Source organism: Stenella coeruleoalba (assembly GCF_951394435.1).
Source record: "Stenella coeruleoalba genome assembly, chromosome: 20".
NCBI lineage: Eukaryota > Metazoa > Chordata > Mammalia > Artiodactyla > Delphinidae > Stenella > Stenella coeruleoalba.
In genome coordinates, this window is record NC_137166.1 from 27,064,602 (window position 1) to 27,087,125 (window position 22,524).

General features: G+C 50.1%; 1 protein-coding gene across 3 annotated transcripts; it reads right to left on the bottom strand.

Moving 5' to 3' along the window:
* Positions 1 to 1,811: 1,811 nt before the first annotated feature.
* On the bottom strand, positions 1,812 to 21,830 carry USB1 (U6 snRNA biogenesis phosphodiesterase 1). 3 transcript variants are annotated; one of them, XM_079907419.1, is made up of 7 exons: positions 21,658 to 21,830; positions 20,630 to 20,796; positions 18,684 to 18,867; positions 7,990 to 8,043; positions 5,601 to 5,706; positions 3,965 to 4,048; positions 1,812 to 2,911 (listed from the first exon to the last, which is right to left on the bottom strand). In XM_079907419.1, exons 1-7 carry the CDS (start codon positions 21,753 to 21,755, stop codon positions 2,807 to 2,809), a joined length of 798 nt encoding a protein of 265 aa, XP_079763545.1. In that variant the 5' UTR covers positions 21,756 to 21,830; the 3' UTR covers positions 1,812 to 2,806. The 3 variants fall into 3 exon arrangements, with proteins under 3 accessions (XP_079763545.1, XP_079763546.1, XP_079763547.1); XM_079907420.1 differs by lacking the exon at positions 7,990 to 8,043; XM_079907421.1 differs by lacking the exons at positions 1,812 to 2,911; positions 3,965 to 4,048 and adding an exon at positions 4,186 to 4,795.
* Between the last annotated feature and the right edge of the window lie 694 nt (positions 21,831 to 22,524).

Below are 22,524 nucleotides of genomic sequence, written 5' to 3' on the forward strand. Positions count from 1 at the left end.
AGATTCTGGCTCAGGTAGAGACTGAGATCCCTCGCTCAGGAAAGGAAAGGCACTGTGGGCTGGACCCAGGCCCAGAGACCCCACCCCCACCCCTGGCGCCCCCTGCGGGCCCCCTGGGCTTCTGGTACCAAGACAGGGAATAAACAAACAAGCCGAGGTAATTTCCCGCTTCCTTGGAAACAAAGCTGGGGTGGTCTGGAGAGGCGTGTGGAGAGAAGGGAGAGTGCCAGGTGGAAAAGGGCCAAACAGGCCGAGAGATGATGATTTCTCTGCCCTGCGGGGAACATCTGAGGACACCGAGGCCAGATGTGTTGATTTTGCACCCTCCCTGGTGTGATAAGATCCCCCTCGAGAGCGTGTCTTTATTCTGAGCCAGCCTGCCGAGGGGTGGACCCCAGCCTGCTCTGGTCTTGCCTCCTGTCTCCGGAGCACATCTCCTCTTATGGAAGAGCCCCAGCTGCTCTTGCACTGTCAGCGCGGCGCCCGTGAACGCACCCTCTCCAGCTGCACTCTCAGTGTCTGGGTGCCCGCCAAGCCCTGCCGCCTGCTGCCCCTCCCCGCTTGGTGGATCTCCTGCTTCCTTCCTCTATCACCACCTTCCATCCTCTCTTGAAGAGCCGGTTATTGATCTTGGCCCATTTATCAAAGTCGCTGTACGCTAATTCCATCCGTGCCACGTCTTCCCCCAGGGGCCTGGCCGGCCAGTCTGTCCTCCTGCGTTTGTTAATGGTGATGCTACATGACATGGGGGCCCCTCCCAGGAAGAGCGAGCGCCTGAGATGCAGGCTCCATGTCCCTGATGAGGAAGATCAGGGGGTCTGTGCCCACAGAACCCGCCTTGTTGGAGGCTTGCCTCCATCCTGAGGTTGGAACCTGTAGGAATTTCGGTGCCTTTGCTTGTATCTCCCAGTCTGAGATGTGCGAAGGTTGGGGATGGGGATTCTTCTCTGCACCCTGTCTGCTACCACCATCCCCCCGCATCACTGCGAGTATCCAGAGGGCCGGAGGAGTCTGATTCACCCAACTGCCCAGGTCGGGGACTGGCACAGAGCAGGTGCCAGTAAGTGCTGGCTGCACAGATTTGCCAGGAAGGATGGCCGGCTTCTCCCTCTCCAGCCCGCGTGAGCGCAAAAGCCAGAAGAACTGACTGGCCAGTCCTAGTTGAATCAGCAGCTCAATGCAGAGGGCTTGGGGAGGAAGGGCACAGAGTGTGATCTCCTGGGTCTCTCAGCATGGCGATGGGGAGCTGGCCTCAGGAAGCGCAGATGGGAGGCACAATGGGGGCCAGAGCCACAGGCCCCCTCTCCCCACATCTTTCCCTTGGGGGCTCGAGGTGGAGTAGGGAGAGCAGGCCTGGCAGGCTGCAAAGGGCAACATTGAGGTTAGGGCCTTACCTGACTTCTCATGTGACCCCAGGCAAGTCATGGAACCTGCTTTTCTGGAAAAGCAGAATAATCATTCCAACCCAGTTTACTTTTCATGGGTTCTTGGGAGGAACAGCTGAGAGGGTCCTAGAAAGGACTCAGAAGTGTTATAGCAGGATCGCCTCTAAATGTCTGTGCTTACGCCCTGGTCTAGGTGCGGTGTGTGCGACCCTCTGGCCAGCAGGCCTGGCAGGCCAGGTGACCCCACCCTGTACTGAGGCACCCTGTACTGAGGCATCGCTAAGGCCTCTCCCAGCCACCTTAGACGTCGTAACAGAGACTCCCGAGAGCACCGCCAAACTGTGAAGCAGGCTGGGGAAGATGGGGGCAGAGGAAAGTCATCTTTGCACCTAGTTGAAAAGAAGTGGTCCAAAGCAAAATCCAGAATAAAAATTGCAATTTTTATTTGCTGAACCTAATTTTAAACTAAAACATCAAAGTGTCTCTTTCTCCATCACTAGAAATCAGATGGCAACTGGTCGTTTGCTCCCCGAGAGGGCTCGGAGAAAAACAAAAACCCCTGTGCAGCCCCTGGCCTTTCCTCTGCAGCCCCTGGGGTTGCCCGCAGGCCACAGCAGGCAGCTGGAGGCAGGAGAAAGAGAACTCTGCCTGGTGAAGGCTCCTCTCTGCTTCTTTGGGAAGCTGATGGGAAGCCAGAGGTCACAGAGCGTTGGAGGCCTGGCTTAAAGCCACCAGTCAGGCCAAGATGAAACATCTGCTCAAGTCTCCCCAGGCACCTGGCTGGGGGTGAGTGGGAGGAAGGAATGGAGAAAACTGATGCTAAACCACAAATTAGCACCCTGGGCCTTGGCCCTGAAATGGCCTCTGCTGGCATAGGAGGGGGTGAGACTACAAACAAATAAATAAAAGCGACACCGTGTCAAGGAGGGAGGATGACAGGCCGGTGGAAGCACGCTATGTCAGGCTTGAGCAGAGATGAGCCAGGGCATGATGGCTTACAAAACTCCTCATCTGGGGCCAATGGCATCAAAATGCAGACAGCCCACGGAGCTGTGGGGAAGGGGCCATTTGTTGGAGGGACTACAGTGGGGATTCAGGCTGAGTCTGGGTGGGCTCACCAGGTGACCCCCCATCTTTTGTTGTGTCTTGTTTTAGGCATAACCACCACAGACCTAGAACTAGGAAGCCCTGGCTGCCCTCTACTGGTGATTTCTGGGGATGATCGCAACGCAGCAGCACCCAACCTGCAACCCCAAAAGGGCCAAAAGAGAACCAGCTCCCGGGGAGGAGCAGAAGCGGCTGCACATTTGGCCGGGCCTCCCAGTGGTGGGACTGGCAGCGTCCCCATCAGTCTGAGTGGGTTCCTCCATCTCTGCCTGGCTGTAGAGGGCGGGGCCCAGGACAACGAGGGCCTCTGGTGCTCACTTCAGAGGCATCGAGAAGAATTTGTTCCCAGACTTGCAGCGGATCTGCTCGGCGTGCGCACGCAGCAACGTCTCGGAGTCTTCAAACTCACCCACGATTTCCTTAAACCAGGAGAGGACCGTCACGTTAAGGGGAATCAGGGACCCCGAGGGCACTGCAAACAAAGCCAGCCTACTGAAATCCTTCAGAGGTTAGGCCTGCTCGGGGGAGGCTGAGGGCCACGCAGGCGCCAGGCTCTCCAGGTTACCTTGTCTAATCAGCTCTGCAGTCTTGTGAGGTCAGTCCTATCATCCCAACTTTGCGGGTAAGGAAATGGATGCTCAGAGCCCTGGACCACAGAATCCAATAAAACCAGGCTTGGGACCTGGGTCTACTGGAGCCTGAGACCGGAGCTCCTTGCTGCCTCCAGAATGATTAGACCAAGAGCAGATGTGGCTACTTGATGATGGCCCACGGGCTGTGTCCCGTCTGCACATGTGTTGCCTGGCTCGCAAAATGTTTTCTTAAAAAATACATATTGGTTGCCAGCATTTGAAAATAGAGGGATTACCCACAAAAATTAAGATTTCTGGCTTCTCTTGAAAAACAGAAGTGCTTGCAACACGAGGTCCACATTCCTGCATGGCAGCTGCCTGCACCAGGGGTGAGTACCGGCTTCTCTGAGGGCACTGACGGGAAAGTGAAAGATATCCCCTACTTATCACAATACGAGAAAGGCTGTGAGGGTGGACGTTCTTTAGACCTGGTGCGTTTCACTCATTTCCAGCACCTGCCAGGCCCCTGGGAGCACCCGAGCCTTTGACCTCTGGGTGAGGGTCTAGGACTTCAGGGGAGGCCCGCAGCATCCTCTCAGATTAGTGTTCTAGGGCAGGGCTTCTCAAATTTTAACGTGCACACAAATCCCTAGCGATCTTGTTAAATTCTGATTTCTTAGATCTGGATTGGGGCTTGAGTGAGTGTTGCTAATAAGTTCCCAGGTGGTCTGGGACTGCACTGTGAGGCGCAGGGTAAGGTGTTGGGGTCTCTGGCTATGCCAGTTACTTCCTATGCCAGGATTCAGGTTTGCATGCCTAATCCTCAGCGCCTGTCAGCTCCCCTCCATCCCCCAGCTTCTGGGGTTCAGCACCTTCCATGCTCCTGCCCTGGGAATTCACCTGTAGTTCCCGCAGGCACTGCCCTTCCAGCTGGAGACGTGCATCACCCACGCACCAGGCCAGACTGATGTGGAATGAGGGGTCCTGCAGAGGAACGGCGGGGAGACAGGCGGTCACCTGGAGGTCGTGGCAGGCGCAGACATCAAAGCAGCTCTGTGACAGAGTTGTCACGGTATCCCTGCTGCATCCCTGACCTGATTCATGGGAGACTAGATCCTCAGTGTTGATCCCAAGCACCCTCCACAGACAGATAAAATAGCCCTGGATTGGTCCCTGCTATGGACTGAATTGTGTCCCCCAAATTCATATATTGAAGCCTTAACCCCCACTGTGATGGTATTTGGAGAAGGGGCCTTTGGGAGGTAATTAGGTTTAGATGAGGTCCTAAAGGTGGGGCCCTCATGATGGGATTAGTGCCCATATAAGAGACGGCAGAGAGCTGCTTCCTCTCTCTTTCCATCATGTGAGGACACAGTGAGAAGACGGCCATCTACAAGCCAGGAAGAGAGGCCTCAACAGAAACTGACCGTGATGGCACCTTGGTTTTGGACGTCTAGCCTCCAGAACTGTGAGAAAGTAAATTTCTTTTTTTAAATCATTTATTTAGTTAGTTTTGGTTGCATTGGGTCTTTGTTGCTGTGCGCGGGCTTTCTCTAGTTGCAGCAAGTGGGGGCTACCCTTCGTTGCAGTGCGCGGGCTTCTCATTGCGGTGGCTTCTCTTGTTGCGGAGCCCAGGCTCTAAGCACGCGGGCTTCAATGGCTGTGGCGCTCGGGCTCTGTTGCTCTGTGGCATGTGGGATCTTCCCGGACCAGGGCTTGAACCCGTGTCCCCTGCATTGGCAGGTGGGTTCTTAACCACTGTGCCACCAGGGAAGCCCGAGAAAGTAAATTTCTATTGTGTAAGTCATGCAGTCTATGGTATCTGGTTATGGCCGCCTGAGCTAAGACAGTCCTGTTCTGAGGCTCTCCTTTACATATCATAGAGAGTCATTACCTCTGGAATGTGGAAGAGAACACACGTCCCAGATTTAATGTTTTCTGATCAAAAATATTTCAAGAGATGACATACTTTTTAAGATGAACAAAAACCAAAATGTCTAAAATTATAAAACTATAAATTATCTCCACTCAAATTCATACTTATATCTCTCAGCATGATTTTAAAAGAATATATCAAGCAAAACCACTGGCCCTTTAAAGCCTTGATATTCGACTTGGAGTTCAAGTTCCCCTAGAGGGCACGGGGCAAGGCACAGGAAGGCACAGGAAGGTATGCGAAGCTGCAACTCTACCTGGAGTGTCAACGTGACTAAAAAGTATTGGGGAAAACTACTTCCTAAAAAATATAAAAATAAACATGGATACATTATAGAGTAGAAGACATAAATCTCATGCATATTGAAGAGAGAACAGAAGATTTGTAAGAAATGTTGGACCTCCGCTGGGCTGCATCCGACTACACCTCAGACCCTCAACTCTCCAGGGTTGTGTGTCCTCTGAGGGCTGGCCGAATGGACACTTCCCACGGGCAAGTTCTAGAGGGCTCTTCGGTTTGCCTCTAACAAGCGTTTCTTTAAGACTGATTTTATTCCTATTAGAGATGGGTCAGTGGAGAGAAAAAGACGCTGCTGATTACCTGGTAGAAAGTGGTGAGGTCAAACTCCTCCATGACCCTGTCCACCTCTGAAACCAGGTCCAGGAATTGGGTGTGTCCCGAGGTGACCTCGAGTCCAACAAAGGTCCTGGGGGGAGACAGAGGTGGAGACCACACGGGCATGAGACGCAGCCTGAGAACAGAAACCATCCTCGAGGGGGCAGAGGATGCGACAGAGGAAAGCCGGGAGGGAGGGAGGTCTGGGCCGTGAGTTCAGTTCGTTTCCCTGCTCTCCGAGCTGGCTCTCTATCCTTCCCTGGCTCTAATCGCACATCCCCCCTCCTTCCCCAGGGTCTAAGAGCCCTAGCAGGGCCGTCTTCATCTGCTGCTGCCAAGGCTATGGACCCCCAGGCTGTGGCGCCCAGGCTTGCCGGCCTAACTCCCATGTCGGACTCTTTCTCCAGGGCTTCCCTCTCTGGCACTTCCCTCTCCCTCCCGTAAGCACCCTCTAATCTCTAAAACCCCTCCCTTGAACCCACACCCTCAGCCAGCCCCCATCCCCTGCCCGGTAAAACGCGCGTTCTGACGATTTGTCTCCCTCAGCAGTCTCTCACGCCTCCCCGCCCATCTTCAGTCCACTCGGCCAGGAACCGCTCCCGTCAAAGCTGCCAACCACCTGTGTTCCTGAACTCAGATACTTGACTCCTCCCTCCCTGAAGCCCTTTTTTCTCTTGGCTTCCAAGAGACCACCCACCACACCGTCCTGGTGTGACCCCACCTCTGGCCTCCTGTCCAGTCTCCTCTGCCGCTCTCTCCTTTCCAGCCTCTAAATGGTCAGGGGCTGCAGAGCCGGCGACGCCTGCCCTCCCCCGCAGGCTGATCTCACCCAGCCCTGCTTTCAGTATCACACAGCCCGATGGCTCCCACATTTCTATCTCCGGCTGGCACCTCTCCTGTATACCCACTTGTGTGTGCGACTCTTCCACCCGGGGGTCTCACAGGCGGCAAAATCCACCAGGTACAAAGCAGAACTTCTCATCTTCCTCCCACAGGTGTTTCCCATCACAGACAACGGGGCCATTTGTCTATATTTACCTAGCTGTTCAAACCCCAAACCCAGGAATCTACTTTGATTCTTCCCCTTACTGTGCACAGACCCAACCCACTGGTAACTCCAGTTGATTCTACCTCCAGTATATCGGGAATGTGTCTGCTTCTTGGCTCTTCCACTGCCATCGCCCTAAGCCAGGCCACCACTGGTGCCTCACCTGTCTGCTCTCCCTGCATCCAACCTTGCTCTTTTAGATCTTTTCTCCACTCAGGAGCCACAGACACAGACAAGATAGGGCCGGACTGACGTTTACAAACGTAAATCGGATCACGTCTCTGCTTAGATCCCTCCGATGGCTTCTGTGACACTGAAAATCCAAACTCCTGACCTTGACCTTGAAGGCCCTGCGGGAGTTAACCCTGCCTGACTCATCTCCTCACACTCTCCCACGTGCTCCCCAAGTTCTGCTTCACTGGCCTCCTCCAACATGCCAGGCTCTTTCCTCCTCAGTCACCTCCTTGGCTGTGTCCTCTGCTTGGAGGCTCCTGGGGTAGCTCTTCCCAAGGCTGATTCCTTCTTGTCCTCATGTCGCCATCAAATGCCACCTTGCTAGCGCCCTCCTCGGCCACTTGCTCCAGACTATCGTTTCACACGATAGTTATTAACGATCTCATTTCCTTGTTTATTGTCTGTCTCCCCTGCAGAATGTGAGATCCCACAGAGCAGAGACTATGCCGACCTTTTCACTGCTGATCTGTAGTGTACAGCAAGTGCCTGGCACCGGGAGGTGTTTAACAAGTTTGTGCAGCATAGAATGAATGAATGAATGAGCGAATGAGTACTCTTCTCAGAGGTGCTGAGAGCAGAAGGCAGCTCAGATCCAGTGAGTGGATCTGACAAGGAGGCTTGCTTTGAAGCCTTGATAACAACAGTTTCTTCTTATGTTCATCTCATCCTTGAATGCTTTTATAAAACTTGTTTCGTTCATCTGAGCTTCACAACTGCCCAATGATGGATGCTTGGAAATGGGACAGGATGTGATGGATGATGTGACAGCTTGGAAATGGCAGGTCACAGAGGTTGAAGGTATGAGCTCAACGTTAAATTGCAGGCAGAGCTGGTCAGGCACCCAGGTTTTCTTTGAGTCTCAGACTTTTCCCACTAAACCAAGATGTTGTTCTCTCCCTCTGCTCCTCCTCCCATGCTCTGTGAGTTATTTTTCTTAATGAAAGGTTCAGATTTGGGAACAGTTGCCCTTGTAGTCATAGGGCCGGTTAAAACACAAACAAACAAAAAATTGAGAGAGACAAGGCCTCCTCAAGTCTTTACTCCAAAGAATCCTCTTCTGGAAACAACTGGGGGCAGAGTGGGGAGACCCACCTGGTCTTCTCTTGATTGGTGTAAATCTTTACCCGGTCGGCAGTAAAGCAGAATCTGAAATTTAGAAGAAGGACCACATTTCAGGAAGAATAATAAGGAAAAAAATCAGAGAAAATAGTGTATATTAAAAAACATCACTTTGAAAATTCAGTTAACTCATTTCACATTTAGTATTGTCACCCTATTATACAGGTGGTAAACTGAACCCTAAAATATTAGAGCTGGGCAAGACCTTAAATAATCACCCAGTCCAGGTAACACATAGCTTGACTCAGATGCCAGCAAAAATTTTACTTTATTAAGAGCAGCTGATTCCAATAAGCGATTTGCGACTACCCCAGCTTTACTGATGGGAACTGAGAAAGTCATTAGGCCGGTGATAATAGATCACTTAAGAGCCAGTTTTTTTCTTTGCAGGTTAACAGAAACCAATTCTGATCCAGTCTAAGCAACAAGAACATTTCCGTGTGCCTGGGCTGAGCTTGGGGATCCTCATACAACTCTGCGAGGCAGGTGCTACAATGACACCCATTTTACAGACACAGAAACTGAAGCTTGGTGAGGCTGAATTTGGTGAGTCACAATTTGAGCTTCAATCTGCCTGATTCCAGAGCCCTTGCTCTCACCTGATGCTTTAGTGAGGGGTCTCTGTTGGTGTGAGACTGCCGCAGAAATACCGTCACCCACCTCTCAGATCAGTTACACGGGGACCATCAAATTCTGCCAGGTAAGTGCTCTGACCCTGGCTGGTTCCGCCTGTGTTCTCTGGGACACCAGGTGATCTCAGGGAACAAACTGGCTTCCTGCCCTTCCTGGACCAACTTGGCAAATCCCATTACAGGAAACACTCATTTTACAGGCTCCAGGCCAAGCTCTCACCCTCATCTGAGGGAACACAACAACCCAGCTTGCCGGTTAGAATCTCACAACTTGTCCGAGGGCACGAAGTCAGTTAACTTTTGGCTTTCCTGTCAGCCTTCAGCCTCCTAGTGCATCCCTTCTGGGGAAAATGTAAGGGGTGATAGAAGCAGCAGGAGCTCGGTTAAGTGTAGAGTACCTGCCAGATGTCCTGGGGTGGACATGGGGCGTTTGCACCCAACTATAAAGGGTAATTTTATGCATTGACTTGACTGGACTAAGGGTTGCCCAGATAGCTGGTAAAACATTATTTCTGGGGTGTCTGTGAGGGTGTTTCCAGAAAGATTAGCATTTGAATTGGTGAACTGAGTGGAGCAAATTGCCCTCTCCGGTGTGGGTGGGCATCATCCTACTTTTCAGAATAGAACAGAAAGGCAGAGGAAGGGCAAATGCACGCTCTCTCTGCTGGAACTGGGACATCCAGCTTCCCCTGCCCTTGGACGTTGGGGTCCTTGGTTCTTAGGCTTTCAGGCTCATATCAGTCATTACGCCACCGGTCCCCCCACCCCTCCCCGGTGCTCAGGCCTTTGGACTCATGCTGAATGACACCACTGGCTTTCCTGGTTCCCCAGCTTGCTGTTGGCAGATTTGGGACCTGACCTTCATAACTGCGTGAACCAATTCCTACAGTGCATTTCCTCCTATCTCTATTTACTCTCTCTATCCTATTGGTTCTGTTTTTCTGGGGAACCCTAATACAGGTGTTGGCACTGAGAATGGTTCTACAGGAACAGAATTTTAAGGATGAGTTTTCTGAATTGGTTCTGGGGTTTCTGGAATTCGCTCTCTAATCTGATTCGATTCAAAGATGCTAATGACTGTTATCTCCAGTAGTAAAGAGAGCACTGATAGGCCGCACGGACTGTTTCTGGAGATGTGAAAATGTCTTCCTTGATAACACTCATCAGCCATTTATTAGAAGCAAGGAGCTGAGTGACCCTATATGCTACTTGCGAACATTTTTGGAAAACTAAGGAATATAATGATGTTGGTTGGCTGCTCCTAATGTTGCTGGACAAAGTGGTGAAATGAAAAGATGAGCTCAGGGTATTGAATTCCCAACTCAAGCATAAAGGACCTAAGAGCTTCTCGGTGTGCCCTAAAGGAGACCTTGATTCCCTGTAGCTGCAGGGCTGAAATTGCTGAAAATCAAATCTGGAACCTTATCCTGCCATTTGCTGAATTATAACACAAGTTGAACTCCTCGAACAAGCAGGATTTTACAGTTACAGTGAGGGCACTGATTGGGAAAGTATGGGGACTTGTGGGAAACTCTGATGAAGCTCGGCATATTGAGCCCTTAAATTCTTTTTTTTTTTTAATTTACTTTGTTTTATTTTTGGCTGCATTGGGTCTTCGTTGCTGCGTGCAGGCTTTCTCTAGTTGCGGTGAGTGGGGGCTACTTTTCCTTGCGGTGCGTGGGCTTCTCATTGCGGTGGCCTCTCCTGTTGCAGAGCATGGGCTCTAGGTGCACAGGCTTCAGTAGTTGTGGCTCGCGGGCTCTAGAGCACAGGCTCAGTAGTTGTGGCACACAGGCTTAGTTGCTCCACGGCATGTGGGATATTCCCGGGCCAGGGCGCGAACCCGTGTCCCCTGCATTTGCAGGCGGATTCTTAACCACTGCACCACCAGGGATGCCCGAGCCCTTAAATTCTGATGAGTCTTCTCCGACGCAGTGGAAGTGTCCTCCCCCACCTAGTGTTATGGACCTTTCCACCTTTGAGGGGATTAACCCTGCATTGCCTGAGGAAATGGTAATGGCCTCCCCTGAGGCAGATGCCAAGAAAATGCTGAGTCCCCTCAGGACCCACCTCCAACACCCCTCTTTGCTTCTAGACCTATAACTAGACTCAAGTCCCAGCAGACCCCCTAAAGGTGAGGTACCATGTGTGGCCCACGAGGAGATGTGCTACACTCCAGAACTATTTGAGTTTCCTAACATATACAAGCAGAAATCCAGGGGACGTGTGTGGGAATGGATATTAAAGGTGTGGGGTGGGACTTCCCTGGTGGTCCAGTGGTTAAGAATCCGCCTTCCAGTGCAGGGGACGCGGGTTCAATCCCTGGTCAGGAAATTAGGATCCCACATGCCGCAGGGCTACTGAACCTGAACGCCACAACTAGAGAGCCTGTGTGCCGCAACTACAGAGCTCACATGCTCTGGAACCTGCGTGCCACAACTAGAGAGAAGCCCGTGCACCACAATGAAAGATCCTGCATGCCGCGACTAAGACCCGACACGGCCAAAAATAAAAATAAGTGAATATTAAAAAAAAAAAAAAAGGTGTGGGGCAACGACAGAAGGATCAAAAGTGGGATCAGGCTGAATTTACGGATATGGGCTTGCTAAGCGGAGATTCGGCATGTAATGCTGCAGCTCCGGAAGTTGGAAAGGGGTCTGTTTGGTTAGGTGGCTGAAACACGGACCAAAAGGTGGCCCACAGTGAGTGAACTGGAAATACCTGGCCCGCAAGGTGGGCGTAGTTACCGTAAAGGACAGCAGAGTCGAAGCAGCAATCAGAAGTCTGACTTGTGCAGACACAGGGTGTTGACTGTTTCTAGAAGTGACATAGATAGGAAGCCTACTAAATTCTTCCTTCATCTGTATAAGCAGGAAAGTTCTAGGCCAGGTGAGCCAAAGTCTAACTTGAATCATAAAGGCAGAGTCATGGCCCCTCAATTCCCAGAATGGAGCCAGTTCACAGACCCAGAGCCGCTTGAATGAAGGGGAAGTCGGGTCCCCTTGAGGAAGGACCCCGGTACATTACTACAAATTTATACTGTTAATCTTTCTCCCAGCCTTCCCCAAAGGGACCTATGCCATTTTACCAGGGTAACTGCGCACTGGGGAAAAGGAAATAACCAGCCTTTGGGGAACTACTGGACATTGGCTCTGAAATGACACGAACTCCTGGAGACCCAAAATGTCACTGTGGCTCATCACTCGGAGTAGGGGTTAATGGAGGTCAGGTGATCAGTGGAGTTGTAGCTCAGGTCCATCTCACAGTGGGCCCAGCGGGTCCCCAAACCCATCCTGTGGTTATTTCTGCAGTTCCAGAATGTATAATTGGAATAGACATACTCAGCAACAGGCAGAATCCCCACACTGATTCTCTCACCTGTGGAGTGAGGGCTATTACGGTGGGAAAGGCCAAGTGCAAGCTATTAGGGCTGCCTCTACCTAGGAAAATGGGAAATGAAAAGCAATACCGCATCCCTGGAGGGACTGCAGAGATCAGCGCCACCATCAAGGACTTGAGAGATGCAGGGGTGGCGACTCCCACATCTCCATTCAACCCCCGTTCTGTCTGGGCAGAAGACAGATGGATCGTGGAAGATGACAGTGGATGATCATAAACTGATGATTGGAGGTGGTGGCTCTTCCAGATGTGGTTTCATTACTTGAGCAAATTAACACATCCCCTGGTTCCTGGTTTGCAGCTGTTGATTTGGCAAATACATTTCCCTCCATCCCTGTCCATAAGGACCAGAAGCAGTTTACTTTCAGGCCAGCAATGCACCTTCACTGTCCTACCTCAGGGCTATAGCACCCTCCAGCCCTATGTCCTAATTTACTATAGAGGGTTTGCTCACCTTTCCCTTCCACTAGATATCACACTGCTCCAGTACATTGATGACATTATGTTGACTGGACCTAATGAGCAGGAAGTGGCAACTACTCTGGACTTATTGCTAAGACATTTGTGTGTCAGAGGGTGGGAAATAAATCCAACTAAAATTCAGGGCCTTCTACCTCAGTGAAATGTCTAGAGGTCCAATGGTGTGGGGCATATCGAGATATCCCCTTTGAGATGAAGGATAAAGTAGTTTTGAAATAAGGTATGTACCTCTTTTTTTTAAACATAATGCTATCGCACACTTTATAGACATAACTTTTATGTGCATTGGGAAACCAAAAACTTCGTGTCATTCACTCTATTTTATTCTGGAACAGAACCCACAGTATCTGTATCTGCTCTGAATCAGCAGCCACATATGGTGCTGTTTCTCTTGTAGCCAGGATTCACGGGGCCAGGAATCAAGGGGTAGAAATGGGAGTGGTACCACTCACCATTGCCCTAGTGATGCATTAGCAAAACGTTTGCTTCCTGTTCCCACAAGTTCATGCTCTGCTAGCCCAGAGGTCTTAGTTCCGAGGGAGGAATGCTTCCACCAGGAGATGTAGTGCTTCCACTGAACTGGAAGTTGAGACTTGCCACTCTGGGCTCCTGTACCTTTGAATCAACAGACAAAAGAGTTACAGTGTTGGCTGGGGTCATTGATCCTGACTACCGAGGGGAAACTGGACTACTACTCCACAATGGAGATATGGAAGAGGATATCTGGAATACAGGAGATCTGTTAGGGCATCTTTTAGTATTACCATGCCTACTGATTTCAGGCCAAGGAAAACTACAACAACCTAATCCAGGCAGGATTAGTAATGGCCCAGAACCTTCGGGAATGAAGATTTGGGTCACTACCCCAGCTAAAGAACCACAACCATCTGAGGTGCTTGCTGAAGGCAAAGGGAACAGAGAGCTAGGTAGTGGAAGGTAGTTGTAAATATCAGCTACGACCGTGTGACCAGTTACAAAAATGAGGGCTATAATCGTCATGAGTATTTCCTCCTTACTTTGTTATGAATACGTCTGCGAGTATATATACACAGGACACCTCAGGGACACTGCAGATTTGGATCCAGAGCCCCACAGTAAAGTGAGTCACACAATTTTCTGGCTTCCCAGTGCATATAAAAGTTACGTTTATACTACACTGTAGTCTATTAAACAAAGCCATTATGTCTAAAGAAACAATGTACATACCTTATTTTTAAAATACTTTATCGCTAAAAAATGCTAACCATCATTTGAGCCTTCAGTGAGTCATCATCTCTTTGCCGGTGGAGGATCCGGCCTCGATGTAGGTGGCTGCTGACTGGTCAAGGTGGTGGTTGCTGAAGACTGGGTGGCGATGGCAATTCCTTAAAATGAGACGACAATAAGGCAAACGATGAAGTTTGCCACATCGATCAATTCTTCCTTTTATGAATAATTTCTCTGTAGCATGCAATGCAATGCTGTTTGATAGCATTTTACCCACAGAACTTCTTTCAAAATTGGAGTCAATCCTCTCAAACCCTGCCACTGCTTTATCAACTAAGTTTACGGAATATTCTAAATCTTTTGTTGTCATTTCAACAATCTTCACAACATCTTTACCAGGAGTAGACTGCATCTCAAGAAGTCACTCTTTTGCTCATCCATAAGAAGCAACTCATCTGTTAAAGTTCTATCACAAGATGGCAGCAGTTCAGTCACATCTTGAGTCTTCACTTCTAATTCTAGCTCTCTTGCTGTTTCCATCACATCTGCAATTACTTCCTCCAGTGAAGTCCTGAGACCTTCAAAGTCATCCATGAGGGTTGGAATCAACTTCTTCCAAACTCCTGTGTATGTTGATATTTTGACCTCTTCCCATGAATCACAATTGTTCTTAATGGCATCTAGAATGGTGAATCCTTTCCAGAAGGTTTTCAAATGACTGCCCAGATCCATCAGAGGAATCACTATCTATGGCAGCTACAACCTGATGAAATGTATTTCTTAAATAATAAGACTTGTAAGTAATAAGACTTGAAAGTTGAAATTACTCCTTGATCCATGGGCTGCAGAACTGATGTTGTGTTAGCAGCATGAAAACAACATTGATCTCATTGTACATCTCCATCAGAGCTCTTGGGTTACCAGGTACATTGTCAATAAGCAGTAATATTTTAAAAAGAATCTTTTTTTTTCTAAGCAGTATGTCTCAACAGTGGGCTTAAAATAGTCAGTAAACCATGCTGTCAACAGATGTGCTGTCATCCAGGCTTTGTTGTTCCATTTATAGAGCACAAACAGAGTAGACCTAACATAATTCTTAAGGGCCCTAGGATTTTTGAAATAGCTAGTGAGCATTGGCTTCAATTTAAAGTCACCAGCTGTATCAGCCCCTAACGAGAGAGTAAGCCTGTCCTTTGAAGCTGTGAAGCCAGACACTGACTCCTCTCTGGCTATGAAAGTCCTAGATGGCATCTTCTTCCAATAGAAGGCTGTTTCATATATTGAAAACCAATTGTTTAGTGTAGCCACCTTCATGAATTGTCTCAGCTAGATCTTCTGGATCAGTTGCTGCAGCTTCTGCATCAGCACTTGCTGCTTCACCTCACGCTTTTATGTTATAGAAATGGCTTCTTTCCTTAAACCTCATGAACCAACCTCTGCTAGCTCCAAACTCTTCTTCTGTAGCTTCCTCACTTCTCTCAGCCTTCAGAGAATTGAAGAGGGTTAGGGCCTTGCTCTGAATTAGGCTTTGCCCTAAGGGAATGTTGTGGCTGGTTTGATCATCTATCCAGACCACTAAAACTTCCCCCAAACCAGCGAAACGCTTTCTTATCATTCTTGTGTTTACTGGAGTAGCACTTTCAATTTTGTTCAAGAACTTTTCCTTTGCATTCACAACCTGGCTAACTGGGACAAGAGACCTAGCAGCTTTCAGCCTACCTCTGCTTTTGACATGCCTTTCCTCACTAGGCTTAATCATTTTTGGCTTTTGATTTAAAGTGAGAGATGTGTGACTCTTTCTTTCACCTGAATACTTAGTGGCCGCTGTAGGGTTATTAATTTCAACATTGTTGTATCTCAGGGAATAGGGAGGCCCAAGGGGAGGGAGAGAGATGTGGGGGAATGGTAGGTTGGTGGAGCAGTCAGAACAAACATATTTATCAATTAAGTTTGCCCTCTTATATGGGTGTGGCTCCCGGCGCCCCAAAACAATTACAATAGTAACATCAACGATCACTGATCACAGATCACTACAACAAATGTAACAATAATGAAAAAGCTTGAAATATTGCAAGAATTACCAAAGTGTGACAGACACAAAGTGAGCAACTGTTGTTGGAAAAATGGCACTGACAGATTTGCTCAATGCAGAGTTGTCACAAACCTTCAGTTTGTAAAAAATGCAGTATATGTGAAGCATGATAAAACAAGGTTTGCCTGTACATATGTTGAGCAGATATCTGTTTTCTTCTCTTATTCCCTTACCATGTACCATAATATGTAGTGACTTTATACTAGTATTCAAGTATTGTTAATTTTACATCATAGTATTCAAGTTATGGGCTTTTAGAAGAGTAAAAAGTATCGCCCAAGATTACCTCCTCTTCTGGGGAAGGGATTAATGCATTTTCAGATGTACACTGGACGTTGTATCATGTTAGGCAGAATTATGACCTTGTTGTGGTCTTAATTTAGAGATTAAGTATGGTTTAAGAAGATGCATATGTGTCAAGTTGATAAGGGGTGGACTTGAGATGGTTAATTTTATGTGTCCTCTTGACTGGGCTAAGGGATGCCCAGATAGCTGGTGAAACATTATGTTTGGGTTTGTCTGTGAGAGTGTTTCTGGAAAGACTAGCATTTGAATTGGTGAACTGAGTAAAGCAAACGGCCCTCCGCAATGTGGGTGGGTGGGCATCATCCAATCTGTTGAGGGTCTGAATAGAACAAAAAGGCAGAGGGAGGACAAACTCCCCCTCTCTGCTTGAGCTGAGACGTCCATCTTCTCCTGCCCTCTGACACTGGCGTGCTGGTACTCAGGCTTTCAGGCTCACACCAGGACTTAACACCATCAGCCCCCTGATTTTTAGGACTTTGGAATCAAACTGAATTACACCACCCGCTTTCCTGGTTCTCTCCTTGCAGATGGCAGACAGTGGACTTCTTGGCCTCCATAACCACATAAGCCAATACCTATAACAAATCTCCTCTTATGTGTATCTGTATACATCTTATTGATTCTGTTTCTCTGGAGAACCCTGACTAATACATCAACCAACACCCTTTCTCCTGGTGATCTTATATAGGAGGACTGCTCTCCCATTTTGTGCTGGTAGAGTGGTCAACCTGCCCCCACCCAGGGGTGTGTACTTGACAGGCCTGGACAATCAGAGCATAGCATTCCCTCAGTCACAGCCATAGAATCAAAGGTGCACTACCCACTCTTGGTCATCTTAGGCTCAACCAGTCAAACTTGAAGAGGCCACCCGGCCCAGCTTCCTTCAGGATACAGGCTAGGAAACACTGCACCAGCAGGGCAGCACCAGGGAGGGCCAACCCAGTGGTCCAGGGGCTGTTCCCTAAATGAGCAAGAGAACAAGCTATATCCACCCACCCCAGCCACCCTGGGGAGCAATACCTCTTGTAATAGCCCTTGCGCAAAGTTTCCAGAGGCCCAGCAAGGGACCTGCCTAGGTAGGGAACCACCGCATGCAGGGAGGCCCAAGCCATGGTTTCCCAGGAGGGGCTTAGTTCACTCACAGTCTTCCCAGCCCAGACATGACGTGCTCATAAGTCATTTTTACCATAAGTGACGTGGCCCAAGAACACATCTGGCATTCTACCTTTATCCAGGGACACAGCTAGAAGCAGGATAACTGAAGCATTCTCATGTAGAAGGGGAAAGGACTTGCTGCCATCTGACGTCTCCCGGTCCCATGTATGAAGCCAGTGCTACCTCTAAACATTTTAGTTACACCAGCCTATAAATTCCCCCCGTTTAAGCCACTTTTGGTTGGATTTCTGGCACCGGCGATCAAGAGGGTCCTGACTAACATACATGACTCAATAAAAAGAGGGATGGGGGCTGGATTAGGGAGAGAGATGAGTTTTAGTCCTGAGTCGCTGGCTAACTGACTGAATTGGAGCAAATCCCTTCCTCCTCCGGCCCCGAGTAGGGGCTACACAAAATGGGCAGTCCTCCAATGGGGCAGAGTAGTTCTATGGAATTCCTGGGCCTCGGGCCTCCTGAACTGCGAGGGTGGGGCTTTGGCTAAAAGACTTCTGTTTTTATCTCTCTTACCCAGCTACACATCAGGGATCTGTATAACACCTCATCAGAAGAAAGGACTCTGCAGATAAGACCAGGAGCAGAAAACCACCACCTGGATGGCTTCTTAGGCTCCTACTGGAACCAACATTCAGAGGATCCAGAGGAGGATTTCTGGGCTCTCTCTCTCCTGCTCAGTCATTCAACAAACACCCATTTGATGCCTATAGTGAGCAAAGCACCTGGACAAAAGCTGTGGGGTAATTCAGAGAGCAGCCGCATTCCTGGCCTGCAGGAACTTGGGCTCCAAGCGGGAGATGGGACATGGGGATGACTGAATATGGATATGAGGATGAGTGGAACGAGCACTGGGGTGTAGACAAGCACAGGACAGCAGGGTCCCTGGGCCTGAAGAATTCTGGAGGAGATACCAATTGGGACAGCCTCAGTGAAGGAGCAGTGCTTTGATCTGGCCAAGTCTCGAAGGAGGGGCATTTCTAGTGGAAAGAAGAGGTATGAAATAGTCAAGGGAAAAGAAGCCTAGGCTGGCAGATAAAACCAGAGTGAGGGTGAGCTCTGATCGTTCGCCAAGTGCCACGTTGAGGGTATGCGTGATCTCATTCACTCTCACAAGTCCCCCTCTGAGGGAGCCACCACCACTCCCCTGACCCGCACACAGGTAAGGCTCGGAGGCTTCCAGAGCTTACGTGGCACGCCCAAGGGCACATGGGATGAAGCGCGCAGCAGGCGGCTCTGGGAGATGTTCGGTGTGCTAACCTTTAGGTTTGCCTGCTTGAAGGGGTAGTGCATCCCACAGGTCCATCCCCACAAGAGCTCAGGACAGGAAGAGAAGCCTTGAAGGGGAGGGAGATGAGGGGCAGAGGGAAGCACTGGGCACTCACCTCTGGAAGGAGGCCACGCGGTCTTTCAGAGCCTGCACGAAGGGGAGGATCCAGTGATGGCGCAGAACCACGCTCTGGGACAGGCTGAGGTGGAAGGCCTCCATCCTTACCAGCCGGGGGACGTATGTCTGTGCGTGGGGCAGCAGCACGTCAAGCAGGTCCAGGAACTCCTCCCTGGCTTCATCTGGAGGGGAGGAGTGGAGAGGGTGGGCCATTCTCTTAGCCAGGGCGGCATGGCTGGATGAAGCCCAGAAGGCGGAGAAAGGCTTTTGAGAGTAGCCTATGTCTATGTATTTCGAATAATACTTTAATATGCATTTATGGCTACAGAAGTAACACATACATGCTCTTTGAAAAGAATTCAAGTGAGAAAAGAAATATGTGACAGAGAAAGTAGGGGCCCCTGATATCCTACCACGTACAGCAGTGGTCTCCAAACTACTGTGATTGCACAGGCCCTTAGTCAACCAAGCTTGCCCACATACCCACAATAAATGTGTATTTATTTCTAAATTACAAACATGTGCTACACTGCAAAATTGTGTGTGTTATAAAATGTACACTTGGAACAACAGAAATTTTAAAAGATGAGATAAAGAGAAACACATTAAAAGGTTTTAATACTTTTCTCTCTAGTGGATCATCTTGATCTCGTCCCCAGGCACATACAGCCCACTTTCAAGATACTACCCTAGAGATAAAGGCTGTCAAATGTGATGCCTATTTCCCCAGCCTTTTCTCAGTGCATGTACTAACGTATATATCTTATTTGTTAAAAAAGATGAGGGCATACCAGTTCTTCCATTGGCTTTCTCCATACAACACTACATGTTGGACAGCCTTCCTCTCATTACATAAATCAAGCCCATAATTACAGCTCCACAGTAACCCATAATCAGAAACAGTTCATTTTTTTAATCAGACATTTAGAATCTCCTGATTGTTCATAAAGACAAAGAATGCAACAAGGACCACCACTGTATTTTCACAGATTATTCATTTTTTTTAACCAAACATGTGACTAGAGCTGCATGGTTAATAGTCTGCTCACAACTAATAACTTACTGGATTTGCTCAAGTGCCCTGTAGAGTATGCAGTAGAGAGAATCATTCTCATTCTGTGGATGGGGAAATGGAGGTTCCAAGAGTTTACCTGATCTAACACAATGTAATAAGAGCCACCACATTCTCCGTGTATCATGCTAAGAACTTGACATAGATTATCTGATTTAATCTTCACAAAAGTCCTAGAGGATAGGTATTACTACTATCCCCATTTTAGAGGAGACTGAAGCTCTGAGAAGTCAGCAACTTACTAAAGGGCACACAGAGCAGTGGGTACTGGAGTGAGGTCAGACTCTGAACCCTGGGCATTTTCTGCCTGCCACTCACTCATTAGGGCTAGGGTGGGGTGGGACTGGAGGCCAGCACACCGACAGCCCTCTTTGAAATAAAGTACCAGCTACAGCTGCAGTCTGGGATGGCCTTGACACTCTGCCCTAGACCCTCCCTTGGTCACATCCTCATGAGCAGGGAGAACAGTATACACAGGGTTAGTAAAAAATATTTCAGGCAACGAATTCAAAACTGAACTGTACAGCACAGGGAACTCTGCTCAATATTATGTAACAACCTAAATGGGAAAAGAATTTGAAAAAGAATAGATAAATGTATATGTACAACTGAATCACTTTGCTGTACACCTGAAACTATCACAACATTGATAATCAACTACATCCCACTGTAAAAACAAAGGCCAGAAAACCTGAAACCAAGTTAACAGAAAAATTCCCTAGTTTTTGAAACTTGTTCTCTCTCTGTTGAGTTAATCTCTTTCCCACCACCAGTGTCAGAGGTTTCTGGCTTCTTCCTCCTTGTTGGGGCCAGCTTCCTCCCATAAGGGGCACCTGTCAGTGTCAGCCACGTGCCTGTCATGCGTTACTCACATGGTACATAGACGTGGGTGGCCCAGTTGCCCCGCTCATGGGGAAAGGTGCGCACCCGGCCCCCATGTTTTGTGCTATCATCCTCAGGCCTCTCCTCGGTGCCTGGGAACATGTCCAGCACACTGTCGGGTACTGGCAACTTCTGGCTGGGAAGGGGGCTCTGGCCCCTGCAAGAGAAAAGAAGAAATCAAGCACATTTAGCCTCTTAGCATTCTCTACCTCTGTACACACAATGAAAGTTGTAACACCTTGTACCAGGTGAGTCTGCGTGTCTATTTCTCACCAGGAGCTGTAAGCAGCTTCTAGATAACCACAAAGCTCTTTCCCCAACACTGTCTCTTTGGGGTCTCCCAACGGCTCGCGGAGGCAGACTTTAGCAGGGAACGTGGTCCCCATGGTTAACAACGGGGCAAGTGGCAATATGTGGTTCAGAGGTCACATGCCCTAACTGGACAGGCCTCAGCTGGAATGACACTTCCTAGCTCCGTGGACTTGGGCAAGTCACTGTGGGCCTCAGTTTCCTCATCTGTACAGTGCACTGCAACCTGATAGGGCTATTGTGAGATGAACCGGGACACTGCTTGAAAAGCACTCAGGATGCACCAGGCTTGGCAATTAAGAACTGAAGCTCCACAAAGTAGGAGACTTGGATGGTTTTGCTCACTGCTGAGTCCCCAGTCCCGAGCCTGGCGCAGAGAGGGTGCTCAATGAATATATACTGGATAAAGGAAAACACTCTCCAAATGAGGAAGCAGACCTAGGGTGGTACAGCGGTGCGCGCCGGGAGACGAGTGGGCCAGCGGCGGAGGCTGGACCCGAGCCCACGTTTCCTGCCTCCTAATCTTGGCCCAGCCGGGTGGGGGCACTCCGGGGCTTTGTCCAAGGCTGTCCTCCGGATCCTCCTTTCCCCCGGTGCCCCTTTTCCTTCCCTTGCGAGCAGCCCGGCACCCTCCCCAACCACCCCAAAGCTCGGGTCCGGTCCGGGTGCCAACCCGCACCCTCCCCAGAAAGTCTTCCTCGCTCCTCACCGACTGCAGCCTCTAGTCCCCGGCCGGACCCGGGCCCCGGCCTCAGCCTCATCCTCGGAGCCGCTGCTGCTGTAGCCCACCAGGGGCGCCGCACTCATGGGGGACCCCCTTCGCTAGGGCACAGCCGGCCCGCCAGCAGTCGAACCACACCCGGAATTCCTCTGCGCCGGAAGTGCTCTCCAGGGGGCGGGGCCCGGATTAGCACCGCCTCAGGGCGGGGTCTGGGGCGGGGCCCGGCAGGACCCGAGCCAAGAGGCTACCCACCTAGACTACGCTTGCTGGCTCGCCGCGCCTTGACCACTACCTGGACCCTCCCGGAACCGCCATCCTCAGTGTGCCCATTAAACAGATCGCTCTCGGCTCTGACCTCTCTGTCCGCTGCTCGGTCTGCAGCAGCTCGGGACCTCCCAGCAGCAGATGGTCCCTGGGTCAGAGGTCAGCGCATTAGACCCATCGGAGTCTAGTGCCCTCACCCTTGTCCTCGCCGTCCGGGCGGGGTCAGAGGTCCCGGGGCCTCTTCCTCAAGCAGGCCCAAAGTACGAGCTCCGGGGTCCCATCCCCTAAGAGCGAGCTGAACAGTCAGAGGCGGGTCAGTTCCAGAAGTTCAGAGTCTAGGAGGCCCCTCCTCTCAGGTTCAGGGGTCGGACCGGGGACTGGGTCCTGGGAGCTCCCACCCTTATGGCCGAGTAGGGTGGTCAGAAACAGAGCGCCCTCCCTGGGTCAGCTGAGGCGTGCCGGCCGAGCGACTGGAGAGCCGGCCCGGCGCGCGCGGCTGTCCGACCCGGCCCGGCCGCGGGGTCCCCGGCAGGGGGCGGCCTCGCTCCACGCCGCCCGCTACTCCCGCTGCCGCCGCCACCCAGGCTGCCG

Bases quoted from the DNA above. Each gene is read 5' to 3' on its own strand.
- USB1 (XM_079907419.1), bottom strand. From the start codon at position 21,755: ATGAGTGCGGCGCCCCTGGTGGGCTACAGCAGCAGCGGCTCCGAGGAT. The intron at 20,797-21,657 runs GTGAGGAGCGAG...TTTCTCTTGCAG, and splicing joins GGGACTAGAGGCTGCAGTCG to GGGCCAGAGCCCCCTTCCCA. The intron at 2,912-3,964 runs GTGAATTCCCAG...TCCTGGTTTAAG, and splicing joins AGTGCCTGCGGGAACTACAG to GAAATCGTGGGTGAGTTTGA.